This window comes from Aquarana catesbeiana, linkage group LG01, assembly GCF_042186555.1.
Source record: "Aquarana catesbeiana isolate 2022-GZ linkage group LG01, ASM4218655v1, whole genome shotgun sequence".
Taxonomy (NCBI): Eukaryota; Metazoa; Chordata; class Amphibia; order Anura; family Ranidae; genus Aquarana; species Aquarana catesbeiana.
Window position 1 is genome coordinate 689,940,911 of NC_133324.1, and position 14,726 is coordinate 689,955,636.

General features: G+C 38.0%; 1 protein-coding gene across 2 annotated transcripts; it reads right to left on the reverse strand.

The window, feature by feature from the left end:
- Positions 1-5,495: 5,495 nt before the first annotated feature.
- IL21 (interleukin 21) lies at positions 5,496-13,962 on the reverse strand. Of its 2 annotated transcripts, XM_073610870.1 has the most exons (6): positions 13,830-13,962; positions 13,634-13,722; positions 13,500-13,535; positions 9,254-9,403; positions 7,569-7,646; positions 5,496-7,457 (listed from the first exon to the last, which is right to left on the reverse strand). In XM_073610870.1, the coding sequence occupies exons 2-6, from the start codon at positions 13,682-13,684 to the stop codon at positions 7,428-7,430; spliced, it is 345 nt and encodes a 114-aa protein (XP_073466971.1). In that variant the 5' UTR covers positions 13,685-13,722; positions 13,830-13,962; the 3' UTR covers positions 5,496-7,427. The 2 variants fall into 2 exon arrangements, with proteins under 2 accessions (XP_073466971.1, XP_073466946.1); XM_073610845.1 differs by lacking the exon at positions 13,830-13,962 and having other exon boundaries at positions 13,634-13,801.
- Positions 13,963-14,726: the final 764 nt, after the last annotated feature.

The following is a 14,726-nucleotide window of genomic DNA, read 5'->3' on the forward strand; positions in this document are numbered from 1 at the left end:
GTTTGGAACAATTTGTTTGGGGTACTGTGTGGGTACAGGCATTAGAGGACTGGAACTACTGACTAACTTCGGAGTCAACCCGTCTGGGGTCTCCTCCTGTGTTAGTCTCCTGCCGAAAGGGGAGAAATGTGACAGACCTAGCCGGGAAAGAGACTTTTGGAGGGGACTGTATGCTAGCCTCTTGCTGATCGATCAGGGGCCCTTGCATTTGGGGGAACGGTGCTCTTTGTGAGCTGTATGTCTGGGGACCCTGGATTTGCCATATTGGAATAGTGGCTGATTCATAATGCTGGGACAGATACTGTTAGGAGATGCTGATGTAAATTCCAACACCTGTCTGTCTATTGTCTGCTAAAATGTGTATTGTAAATAAGTCTACTATGGGATCTAAGAGTCATTAGATCCCCATTGTTATTTGTGTTAATTAACTCTGCTATTGTGTGAAGAAGAGTCTATGTTGATTGTGATAATGTTGATTGGATTTTCTGAACTACAAGACGGCCAGTCTGGCCTAACGGTCATGTCTGAGTCATCTAGGCTGTCTAAAGGGATTAGTTAATTAGCTCATGTTAATTAGGTTAATTAGGTTACAGCTGTATTGTTAGAGTAATATGAGCAGGAGGTCTGCACCTCCACTTTGAGTGTATAAAAAAGCCTGTATTTTGTCAATAAAGATAGATTCCTGGTTGAACTTACATACAGCCTGCCTGGTGTTTGTTCTGAGCTCCACAACTGGGTTAGAACGGCACATAGCTGAAGTTCTAATCCCGGAGCATTGGATGACCGAACCATCAGACGTTGCAATCTGATTCAATAGCTGCAGAGGAGTGTCGGGAGAGTGGAACCGAGCGACCCAGGGGCTCGTTACAGTGATGTCTTTTGGGAGTGTACCCTTAGCATCCTGGGGATATCTCAAACTGGAGGATTTCTTTAACAAATTGTAACCCCGAGTGTGGCTCCTTAGTTCACTTACCACTTTTGAATCCTTATGTGTTGATCTACCAGAATCGAAATATCTGCTCTCGCAAATGTATAGTCTCGTCCTTAGTGCCCAGTCCTCTTCAGTCCCATACTACATTAGAGAATGGGAGAGAGAATTGGGTCAAACTTTTATCCCTCTACAGATTCAGAGACTAATTAAATTACCTCACTTCACCTCCATAAGCTCCTGGGTACAAGAAATGTCTTATAAAATTCCTACTAGGTGGTACCTAACCCCCTTCCGTCTAGCACAGATGTACCCGACGGTAGATGTCCCCTGTTGGAGGGGCTGCGATCACCAGGGCATGTTCCTCCATTTATCGTGGTCTTGTCCCAAGATCACACCATTTTGGGAGGCTAGCGCCCCATGGTTTAGATGAATTACTCTAATGCCCCATACACACGAACAGAAATTCTGCCAGCAAAAGTAGAATGTAAGCTTTTGGTCAGAAATTCCAACCGTGTGTATGCTCCATCGGACTTTTGCTGGCAGAATTCCAGCCAGCAAAAGATTGAGAGCAGGAGCCTCTATTTTTCGGTCGTAAAAAGTTCCTATCCGAAAATGCGTTCGTCTGTATACAATTCGGACACGCAAAAAATCACGCATGCTCGGAAACAATTCGACGCATGCTCGGAAGCATTGAACTTCATTTTCTCGGCTCATCGTAGTGTTGTACATCACCGCGTTCTTGATGGTCGAAAGTTCAGAGAACTCTTGTGTGACCGTGTGCATGCAAGGCAAGCTTGAGCGCAATTCTGTCGGAAAAACCATCCAAGTTTTTTCTGACGGAATTTCTGATCGTGTGTATGGGGCATTAGACCCATAGAATTTTCTCGTATGCGTTTTTTTTTTCATGGGGTTCATTGCTCCATCAAACTTTATAAAAAAAAAAGTGTTAATCCACATGTGCTGAATGCGGCCAAATCACTAATACCTAGGTTTTGGAAACAATCTAAGTGCCCAACCCTGCTAGATTGGAAGAGGGAGGTTGATACAACTATGGAGGCTGAAAGATGGGTTCATATGGACCAACAAGATAAGTTCAAAGACATATGGTCAGGTTGGCTGTATTATTTCTGTACAGATTAAAAGCCCTTACGGTACAGCGCCCAAGCACAGTTTGAACAGCTGCACATCACAGATGCACCAATTCCCTGACTTTCCCTATCTGTTTCTTAGTTTCCCCCAACATAGGTTGTTTTTGTTCCCTCTTTTCCTCTATTTCCTTTCGATCATTTCCCATGATGAGTGGGTCAACTCGTGGGTCAACTCAATATTGTTTATACAATGTATACATTTCATATGTCTCAGGCGGGTGTAAATATGCCTGCAGGATGATTCCCCGAGAGCTACCTTGGTCTGTCCACCTCTGCCCTGTCGCACCCATGTTGACGATGGTGCGGGGTCAGTTGGGACTCCGAGGTGACCTTTTATTGAATGCTCCCTGTCTACTCCACCTGCCTGGGCTCTTTGTATTGCATTTGTTGTATTTGTTACCAGCATGTAACTTTATATAGTTACATAGTTACATAGTAGGTGAGGTTGAAAAAAGACACAAGTCCATCAAGTCCAACCTATGTGTGTGATTTTGTGTCAGTATTACATTACATATCCCTGTATATTGCGGTCATTCAGGTGATTATCTAATAGTTTCTTGAAGCTATCAATGCTCCCCGCTGAGACCACCGCCTGTGGAAGGGAACTTTAAAACTTAATGTATTTTTTCTTACACATATGGGGACTGGTCCTATTCTGTTTACTATTTTAACACTTGTATCAATTTGTACTAGTTGTATTTTTTGTAAATCTCAATAAAAACATCACCATCACACCAGTTACAGTATCCCTGATCACTGCCACACCAGTCATATTGTCCCTGATCACTGCCATATCAGTAACAGTGTCCCTGTTCACAGCCACACTGATCTTTTTGTCCCTGATCACTGCTACATCAGTCATAGTCGCAGGGTTATCACATCAGTGTAAGCTAGCAATGGTGTCCCTGATTAGGAAAGCACTTAGGCATAAACCAGGGACTACACTCTGGTAACCTAAAATCACACACTATAACGGCAATATGGTGTCCCTGATTGTTCCCACACCAGTCCCAGTTTTACCAGACAAGTGTAAGTCAGCAGCATTGTTCCTGATTGTTGCCACACTAGTCCCCAGGTTCATTAGACCAGTGTAGCCAGCAACAATGTTCCTGATCACCACTAGACCAGTGCAATGTGACCTCTGCCTGCAGCTTGTACTGACCCTGGCCTGTTTAATGACCATGTTTCTGCCTGTTGTCTGGACCAATCCTTTTTTCAAGCCTGTTTGCTGACCATGTCTATGCCTGCAGCCTGAACTGACCCATCTGCATGTCAAACGGACTATGCTCCTGTGAGACACTAGTCCCAGCCATCCTCTGCAGACAACTACATTCCTGGAACCACATTGTCCTTCCTTTCTTCGGCCCCCTGTACTTTCTGGTCAGTAAATATGTAAATCATGAGGGCAGCTATGTACCAGTAGGCTAGGCTTGCTTGGCTTATAGTAACAAGGACTGTTATAGGAGATGCTACACACTAAGCTATATTACCTCACCACTTATATAGAGGCAAGCAATATAGTACATTAGTTTTTATGCAATTGGTTGATTTGCGTAATACACAAGATACAAAGTCCATTTTATAATCAGTTCAAAAAGTGAAAGAGTCTCACACATGTGTTGTTGATATACTCAGAAGGAGTAATAGAATGTGTTTTTTGGGTGTAATTCTAGTATGTCTATGATGTGTGTTAGAAATATCTTATTAATTGATAGCTGGAGGCAAGTAATCGCATGTAGAAAAATCGGACAGGCTGATTGTTGGGTACATATAGCCTGCCCATAACTGGATCGAAATTCGACCGGTTACCTGCCAAATTTCAATCCATGTATGGCTAGCCTAATGCAACTGTTGCTGTTCCATGTGCCTGTCCCGCTATGACTTTTGGTATTGTATCAATCTGTCTTTCTTCTTTGATAACTGCTGTACATTCTTTTTATACCTGATTGCCTCACTCCTGTGTAAAAATGTTGAAAATAAAAAATTTAACAAAATGGCTAATTTTGCTATAAGCATTTAAAAAGGTCAGCCTACTACTAGTAAAGTCACATGATACATTAATGCTCATGAAATATTGTGTATAGATGTGATCCAAGCACAGCATATCCTGGGAATTGTAATAGAGCTATCACTTGCACATAATATAATGTTCCTTCCACTTGCTGCAATCAGTAACCACAAAGTGAAGTGGCTTTCTTTTGTTCAGTGATGCTGTGGCCATGAATGCGGAACTAAAGTGACAAAATAAAACATTGTGAGCAGGTAGACTATTTATTTCAGAATAGACAAACTGGGGGTTATTTACTAAAGGAAAATCCACTTTACACTGCAAGTGCACTTGGAAGTAAAGTCGCTGTAGATCCAAGAGGGACATGCAAGGAAAATAAAAAACAGCATTTTAGCTTGCACATGATTGGATGTTAAAATCAGCAGAGCTTCCACTCATTTCAGATCAACCCCTTAGATTTAGAGCGACTGCGCTTCCAAGTGCACTTGCAGTGCAAAGTGGATTTGCCTTTCGTAAATAACCCCCAATGTGTCTCTTCTTTTTTTTTTTTTTTTTTGACACAGGAGAATGTGTCTCTTCTACAACAAAACAAACATACCTGCTTGTAACTGCCTGCGCTGGCCAATCAAGATGACCAAATACCCAGCACCAATGAGATGCCAAGGAAAATATCTCAGGGCTGTTCTCTGTGATTGCACATGTGTACTTTCTGTTTAGGAATTAAACATCTTTTTCTAAAGATGACAAGTCATGTTACTGGTGTGAATATATAAAGCTCAACACCAGGATTTACTTACCTCCCCCGTGTATGTTGTCGCTTAATGCTGCTACCACACTCAAACTGTTATTTTTGATCATTTTTGCCTCTATTGCCATAAAACAACTTTTCAAATCCCTGTAATGTCATTGGTTCACACCAAAGCCTCTTGTAACACCAAGACTCCAGGCTGCTGGTGTCGTTTCCTGAATCTACACATCCCATGATTCTTTGTGACTTGTGTAGTTTCTGGGAGGCAGTGAGTATTTTTTTAACGGAACCTGTGTTAATAAAAACATGATGGTTTCCATTGTTTTTCTGTGGAAAACTTTGCAACTTTCAGTGCTGTCAGCCTCATGCCTTGTCATCACCCTTCAGCAAGTTGACCTGTATCAAGTATGCAAGGTAGCAGTTTTTGGTTCTTCCCCTGCTTATTTGTTCTTGGTAAGTTCTTTACAACATGAAACCACAGAATGACAATCACAACACAGGTACTTGCAAGTTTCAAAAAGTCATCATGGATGAATGCCATAATTCTATAATTTTAGATGATTGATTTACATATATCATTGAATGATTGAAATTAATATTCACACAATTTGAGTAAAGGTTTTCAACTTCTTTAGTAAATCAGCTCAAAAATCTTATACAGTATGGTGTTGTGTGAGGTTGTCATACAACTTAAACTTTCAAACAAGTTATTTGGAAATCAATTTTAGAAATCAAGAGCATTTGCTTGTTTTTAATGAATACATTGAGAACAATGACAATTCATACAACAGTTACAAAGTAAGCAAGAAGAAGCATTGATGTAAAAAAATTCAATTAAATTACATTTTATATAAATAACTTAGATTAAATATTATAAATATACTTAAAGAAACATAAATAAATCTTTGTTTCCAATAAAAATGGAAAAATGTATTGCCAGATGCTGGAAAGTATATATGTACATACATAGATTTATTTGTCAGAAATTGATGATTGAAAATTTGGACCGCCTCATTTCTGACAATACTCTTTATGTATGTGTATAACAGGCTGTGTCAAACAGCCTGGTAAAATACAAAACATGATTGGTATTAATTTCAGTTAATAGCAATAGTTGTTATTTATCTAAATAGTTTAAAGAAATGGTAAGTAATTATGGAAAATTTGAAATGTGTATTAGATGTTTAATCCAAAAATGCTAAAATATATTACCTTTTAGTTACAAGAATTGACTCATTCATTGTACTAAGGTACTTATTAAGAATATAGTAGCATTTAGGTTAGGTCCAAATCTTACATTCTTTATATGTTAGTGTTATAGAATTGCCTATATGTAAACATAAGGTCTATAGCTGGTCATAAATGCACAAAGCACCAGGTATTGTGGCCCACACTATCATTACTGAGGTCAATTTCAACATGACTCTTCAAGACTCCCTAGATATCTCTATGGAGCTGCATTGCAACCCAGAGTTAGCTATACAACACCTCTGGAACAACATGTCACATTTCCTACATGTGTGAAACGCATGGCATAGACATGCCTTGGCTTAATTTTGGTACACTACAACTGATAAGTGTAAAGACAGGTAGTAGCATGACACTTCAACATTGTTAAGACATTTCTATGGAAGACTGAAGGAACTACAATTGCATACCAGTGTTAACTAAATAGCACCCCTGGCACAACAGGTCACAATTTTTCCCAGGTGCCAAACTCATGGCATAGACATGTCCTGCCTGTTTTAGTATACTACTACAGATGGGTTTATAGACTGGTCATACCATGACATGCATGCAGGGCTGGCACAAGGGGTGGGCAGAAAGGGCGGCTTCCCTGTGCGCAGCATGTATTGTAGGAATGGGGATGCAACAAGTTCCTTCTACTATAAGGCAGACAGGAGTAGTGAGCAGTGAGAAGAGATCTGGAAGGAGTTGCAGGCTGTGCTCTCTCTCCCCCTCCTCCTCATAAGCTTGCAAATAATGAAGAGGGGGCACAATTTGCCATCTTTGCCCTGGGCACTGGATGTTTTGTTCCCAGCACTGCATGCATGAGGGGTAATATAGGAACTGGCATTGAGAAATAGTATAAATGTCAGTTCATACATTCTCACATCCTTAAGTAAACAAATACCTACAAACTCCACCACTACAATGCGTATCCTCACTACTGAGCCCTTTAGTAAAGAAACCAGTGATTTGAGAATAGCCATTCTTGTCTGACTTTCTGAAGTTTCTGATTACATTGGTCACCACTGGATTATATTACAAGGAGCACCACTAGCTCAACGGCAGTAACAATAGGCAAGGAAGAATTCTCCCTGTTCTACACCTAGGTCTTCCACTGTGGGATGTGTACCTGAAGGGGGTATTGACATTGATAACATTCTGATTTCCCTGTGGGGTACAGGATAAGTACCTCATTCAGTAGTACTAAAAGCAGAATGTTTCTGTGATGGAATTTGTACATACAGAATAAATACTAAGGGGCTGTAAAGGTTTTGAAGGAATAGCATTGTGGAAATGGCAGGCGAGCTGTTAACTTGATAACTTTAGCTTCAGAAAACATGTAGAAGTTCTTGTAGTCCTTTCTCATGACTTATCTCCAGAGACGAATATAATCTGCAAAAAACAATAAAGAAAGTATTAATACAATGTTAAACTGTGTAACAGGAATACAAATGTAATAGGTAACGCAAGTAATGTTTGACAACAATGTAATTGTAAACTCACCTTTTGCAGTAAGGAATTCATTTTCTCCAAAAATTCGCTTGGTGTATGTGTGCTGTAATTACGACAAGGAGTGCAGTCCTAAAACATAATAGAGGAAAAGTAAATATAAGCACCCAACTCAGCACTACAGGCATAAAATACCCCAAAAATATTAATGCAATGCACAATGTCGCTGCAGCCTTCAATTCGATATACCCAAAATATGTATCAAAATATAACAATAAGAAAGGTGCTGTAAATATCAATTATATCAAATAAGCACCACTGTAATAGCATGACCAGGTGTATAACAGGTAAAGATTAGTCCTTCCTGCCACAGTTCTAAATAAAATCAAAAGTTCAATCTTTCCACGTTAATGAAAGCAAGCTCTGGAGTACATTCACGCACATTTTATGTTTACAGTGCCTTTCTTATTGTTTTATTGTGTTACAAATAGTAAAAGTTGTTTTAATATTTTGATGTTACAGAACAGAATTTCACAACTCTGAAACTATTACCCTAATTTACTAAAGGTGTAGAGTAATTTCACTTTCAAGGTGAATTTCCACTTATTGAATGAGGTGAAAAAATCATTATTTAACTTCCAAAGAATGCCCAATCACATGCATAAAAAATTGAAAAAAAATGGATTCTTATTTGCACATGATTGGATGATTGAATGCCAGAAATATTCTCTTTGCAAAGTGGATTTTCACTTTGCTTGTGAATAAAGTTGAGCTGACCTCAATCATCCAATCATAAGCAGGCAAAAATAATGTTTTTAAATTTTACTTTTAACCAGTTCCCGACTGGTGCACGACGAGGTATGTCGGCAGAATGGCACGGCGTGGCAAATGGGCGTACCTGTACGTCCATTTGAATTCCCTGCCGTGCCATTGCGTGCGCGCCGCCTGCCGGGAGCTCCGTGAGTCGGGTCGCGGGTCCCGTGGACTCGATCACCGCGGGGATACCCGCGATCGCCTCACGGAGAGCACGAACGGAGAGATGCTGATGTATACAGCATCTCCCTGTTCTGCCTAGTGACAAGTGTCACATATCACAGTTCCCTGTCATCGGGAGCAGTGATCAGTCTAGTGACACACACACAGCCCAACCCCCCTACAGTTAGAAAACACTCCCCTAGTACTGATTAACCCCTCCCCGCCCCCTAGTGGTTAACCCCTTCACTGCCAGTGTCATTTACACAGTAATCAGTGCATTTTTAAAGTGACGCAGTACCGAATCACGAAAATGCTCTGGTCAGGAAGGGGGTAAATTCTTCCGGGGCTGAAGCGGTTAACTGATTGGGTATTCTATGCAAAGCACATTTTCACTTTTTTACCTGATTCACATTGAAAAGTAAAATTCACTTAGAAAATGAACACGCTCTACTCCTTTAGTAAATCAACTACACAATCTTTTTCTCACTGGAGTTGATTTACTAAAACTGGAGAGTGCAAAATCTGGTGCAGCTCTGCATAGAAACCAATCAGCTTCCAGGTTTTATTGTTAAAGCGTAATTGAATAAGCTGAAGTTAGAAGCTGATTGGCTACCATGCACAGCTGCACCAGATTTTGCACTTTAAATTAATCTCTCTCTCTCTCTATATATATAGAGAAAAAAAAAGGCCTTTTTTCAGTGTAAAAACAATCGAACACATGACTGTAGGTAAATATATAGAATGATGTTCCAGTGATGCGTTACCTTTTGATCCACCAATTTATTCAACTTCACTTTTTTTAACAGGCTTTCAAAACTGACTTTTCTCTGTGCTTCAACATTTCTCCCAGTTGCTTCTTGTAACATGAGAACCTGGCTTCTGAAGCATATTAATGCTGAATCTAGACAGTTTTGCTGAAAAATAAAAAACAACAAGAGTTAGACTGATTGATAAAGAAACATTTAGAAAATGAAAATTAGAATGTAAATAAAACATGAAACATATTCTAATCATTATTGGTATTATTATTTAGCATCAATATTTCTCATCATAGTTTTGTTGACAGCATGCCCTCTGGTTACATACTATTTTATAAAAGTGTCTATACTCCTTTGTGTAAAGTACAGATGTGAAGTCTATATTTTCAGTGTTTGTCATATTTCACATGCATGTCCCTGTGTATTCAGCTGAAAAAACACATTTCCTGTTTCAAGTTTATAGAGCAAACGGAACCAGCGCAGTGCTACTGCTGAGCTTACAAATTAAGGGAACAAGCTTCATTTACTGTGAGTGACATCATGGTTCTTACATTCTTGGGTCGTTTTACTCACATCATGTGGAAAAAGCAGCGAAACTGCATAAGTGAACAAAAAGCCCGAAACCAGACAAAAAAATTGTAATTTATATTTTTCAGCAAAACTTACTAACCACAACCAACCCACAAATAGATTTTGTATCTTCCAGTTTTAGGTATGGAGATGTTGGATGTACAAAGGGTTCAACATTCATGAGAATTACATTTTCTAATCATACTCACCTTCACTTTGTAAACGTGGACACATTTTTATTTTGGAATGTTGGTTTTTTGTCATAATTAGTAATTAAAAGTAAAAAGTAATTTTCAATGTGAAATCCTAAAATGCTAATTGTTTTTTAGGATAGATATTTATTTTAAGGGCTCTAGATACAAAACCCTCTGAATTAACCTTTTGCTGTATGATAAGCAAAAGGAGAGCAAAACACCATATTGACAAAAAAGTTGTCACTCTAAAGCAGCTATATAAAAAACAATCTAATTAAGTTTAGTTAGTTACCATTGAAAATAATTTAATATACTTTACATTTTATATTATATCAGCCTTCTATAATCCCCTATACTGCACTCAGACTTTACAAGGACTTGGCCCCGGACAGTACCTTAACTGCAGTGTAGTCTGCTGACAGGCCTAGGAGAGGTACTTGGATAACATAACTGTATGAACTGCATTACATAATATTTGGCTTGTAAAACTGTGCATACATACAGTACATATTAAGGTGGTTCACTGGAGTTAAACCCCATTGGAACCATCAGATAAAATCAGCTAAATATTTCCCAGATGTAAAGAGTTACTTTTTCTTTAGAAAGCATCCACAGACTGAGTAGAATAGCCTTTCCCCTGCCAGCATACTATGGAGAAGGAACCTTGCTTTTTTTTCAATGCACCTGTAATATATTTAGCTGATTTAACCTTAAAGTTTAGTTGCGCTTTGTTCTGTCACTATATTTGCATATCAATGACACAATATTTTTGACTCCAAGCTTCTCAAAGCCTCCCATGCTCCCTCCCTGCTCAAAAAGGGTAATGGGTTTATCGTATAAATTACTGATAATTGGGTTGAATGCCCTAGAATGGAAACAGGCTTATAATACATAACTCAACAGTAATATAAAAAGTATGTAAAACTTTCTAATTCAATAACTGAGACTAAAAACCGGATTTTAGCTCAAACCTCCTCATATACAATGCATTACAAAAATTGGTTCAACTCACTGTTTCAACTAGAAAAAACTTTATTTTGGTCAAGTAGTGAAAATCTTTTCACTACTTGACCAAAATAAAGTATTTTTCTAGTTGACACAGTGAGTTGAACCTATTCTTGTAATACATTGTATATGAGGAGGTTTGAGCTAAAATCAGGTTTTTATTCTCAGTTATTGGGCTATCTTTTACACCGATAAGCTCCCAACTCATTCACATCATGTGTTTTTGAGCCTTTCTTGAAAGGGATATTTTGCATTTGATATTTAGGGCAGTATCTTGAGGGTCTTTTAAATCTTAGAATGTAATAAAAATGTTCTAATTCTCTTCCTGTGCAGGGGAAGTAGGAAATCTTGGACCTCTAGTGTTGTGTACGCCTGTGCAATAGATTAAGAGTAAAGAACAAATATGTCTGATTGTCAGTGGTGTTCATTAAGCAGAACATTATGTCTTTTTCAAACAATTCTTTTTAAAAATGGTCCAGGATAGTTTCAGGCAAATACTGATAGATCAAGGGTAATTTCCTTTATATTCTCAGGGGAAGATGGGTGCTAAGAAAATACATCAGGTCACACACTCCCCGAAACCACAGGTTCTGTTTTATGAAATTAATTTACAGTAATTGAGATGGAAAATATGTATGTCAGGATATACATTTCCACTCAAAACAGCAAATATCTGATTCATTAAAAAATGACACATAAAAGCTATGTGGCATTGCAACAAGGATAATTACTGTTAGGGCCCTGATTCACTTTTTTCATTGGGGCTTAGCCATATCAGTGCATATTAAACTCAGTTACTTAAACTATCACATATATATATACTAATCATTTTAAAATAATGAATCATGTTGAATTACTTTTTTCAGCACTTTTACTTGAAATGAAATGAAATACTTTACCACTTTACTTAGTCTCATGCTTTGTGGTCGGTGTATGCCTCCTGCTTCCTATTTGACTGTTTATTATCACTGTGACTTTGAAAGATGAAAAAAGCCTGCTCATCTTTAGTTTTTGTGGTTGCATGTATTGCATGTGTACTGCTAGTAAACTGGATTAGTCACTACACACATTTCTGTTTTGTTTGGGGGTGATCATTTTAAGCACTAATTAAACTCAAGGTTTCTCCTGAGGTGTAAGATTTTTGCTCTGCTTGGATCTGGATGGATAATTAGTGAACTATGTTATTCTCAGAAAAGGTAGGTGGCAACCTATTATTTGTAGTATGGGGCAAAAATCCTAAAATCCTAAAAGTTAATTTTTAACAAAGATTAATGACAATTCATTTCTGCAACAGTTTCAGGTAAAGCATCCAGTAGTCTCCTTTTTTTCCACAGTTTACCAACTAATCTGTTTGAACATTTCTCTGTTGAGTGTTGTAGTACTGTGAGAGCTATTTAACAGGTGCAGAACTTTTGGAGTTTAAATTATACCTTTGACTGGTTAAGTCAAGTTTTTAAAGATGCATAGGTATAAAACTTGAAAAATTAAATACTTTGTGTATTTTTTTAATAACTAGTGGTTAAAAAAAAACCCACCAGAGCATTAATTAAACTTCTAGGTCATCATCTGATAGGGAAGAAATTTTGTAAAACAGACTTATTTTAAACTTAGTTGATGGTTTCCTGCAATCATCACCACTTTACATACCCCCTTAATGTTCTTGAGTTTCAAAACCAAATCTATACCATTTTCTATTATTGTGAAATCTTTTTTTGAAGTATACCATGTCTTTGGACGGACATTGACCTTTCACTTGCTTTAATCTGAATACTTGTAACACTCTGTGGGTGACATGTTTTGACTGACTCATACACACTTTCTAGCATTTATATAGGCAGTATTTCCTGAAAAAACTGAACCCAAAATCTAATACTATCAAATCCTCCGAATTTTCAGCATATGAACAATTTACTGGAAATAGCAAAGCGTGGCATCTATGAGGCTGATTCACAATGCAGAGTTCATTTCAATTATCCAGTCATGTGCCAGCAAAAACCATGTCACTTTCACTTGTAGATGATTGTGTGAACCCAAATTCACCTTCTTTACAAAGCTAAGTGAATATTCTGTAAGGCTGGGTTCACACTATCGCGATTTGGATGCAGGTTTCCCCGCATCCAATTCGCATGTCAGGAGATTGTGACCGGCTCAAAATGGAGCCGGTTCACACATCTCCGAAGCGGCTCTGGAGTGAATTGCACAGAAGTCGTGTGCGTCTTCTGGTCCATTTCAGGTACGAATTCAGCCCAAAATTCGGACCAAAATCGGACCTGAAACGGTGAACAGGGACGCACCAGACCCCTGCTGTGAGCCGCTCCGTACGGCAGTGTGAACCCAGCCTAACTCTTTAGCAAATCAAAGTATCCAAGTGTCCAATGAATTAAAAAAAATAACATACATGAAATATATACTACTAAAATATGTGTGTCAGTAAGGTAGACAGATGCATTAATTTTGCAATATAATATAAAACATAATTTTACCGTGACATCCACTGGGACATGGAAAGACTGTGGGTGCTGGAGAAACAGAGAACATAAAGTTAAAATGAGTTCTGATTTTTCTGCACACAACTAATCAGTCATATTTTGTTTAACCTTCATAAAAGTATACTTACAGTTTTATTTGCATGTCGAGTGATTGGTGATAAAGCTTTTTGTAGTTCCATACACCGTTCAACAGAAATTGCATTCAGAAGAGTAGTGGCTGCCAAAAAACACATACAGAAGAATGACATCTTTCCCATTGTGTTTAAAATGTGTTTCGTTGATCAGACAGTAGTGATCCTTTCAGTGATTACACTGACAACTTACCAATTTATTTGTTATTGCCAAAATGACAGATCCCGCCCAGTTCTAATGGAAAGCTTTGCAGAATGGATGAATGAGTAATCATTTTTCTTTTCCACTGGCTATGTGTACGTCTGTTCAAATATGTGGGTGGTGGGAGGGGATAAGTGTCAGTGAAGATCTTCCTCATTGGCAGGGAAAAACAATAGTAATTGCGAGTTTCTACATAGTACACAGGTGCAAAAAAATTCCTGATTCATAAGCAAGTTGCCAACCAATGATACAATAGCATTTAATCTCCTTTACAAATATGCTGTTATTGGAAAATATGGAGAGTTTTTATGTTATCATTGTAATAAAAATTTGTATTACAAAAATGTTGTATTTATCTGATATGTCATTTTTAGACAGAGGTTGCTTGTTGTACTGGTCCCTGTGAAGGACATATGCAAGTGACCAAAATACACAAAGTTGACATGGAGGCATTTGCAAGGAGTACTTGTGTGATTTGAGAAATTAGTTGAATTTGTTTATATTTTTCCCTTATCTCATTTGTACTGTTAAAAAAAAAAAAATCAAGATAACCAATTATAAATAAAAAGACACACTGTGTGTTGTCAACCAAAATGCAGTCTGCATTGGGGATCTACGCAGCATTGATTACTGTGATCATGAAGGTATTTAAAATTTTGTGTGTGTGCGTTTTCACGCCTTCTGGAGTAACATCAGTATACTTGCCAAGTTTTTTTCAATTTCTTTATATAAAAGACACATTGAAATAATAATGGTTGACAGTTGATGCATTAAAATAAAATACAAAATTTAAAATGAAGATAAATCTATGGTAACAGTCAATGGTAAATCTGTATGTAAAAAAGGGGTGGCCTGGTAGTCAACACACACTGGTTGACAGTTGCATGT

What these genes read in the sequence shown, in the direction of transcription:
- IL21 (XM_073610845.1), bottom strand. Translation starts at nt 13,762, where the DNA reads ATGGGAAAGATGTCATTCTTCTGTATGTGTTTTTTGGCAGCCACTACT. An exon ending in CTCGACATGCAAATAAAACT is followed by an intron (nt 13,536 to 13,633) that starts GTAAGTATACTT and finishes CTGTTTCTCCAG; the next exon opens with CACCCACAGTCTTTCCATGT. An exon ending in TGAATTCCTTACTGCAAAAG is followed by an intron (nt 7,458 to 7,568) that starts GTGAGTTTACAA and finishes TGTTTTTTGCAG; the next exon opens with ATTATATTCGTCTCTGGAGA.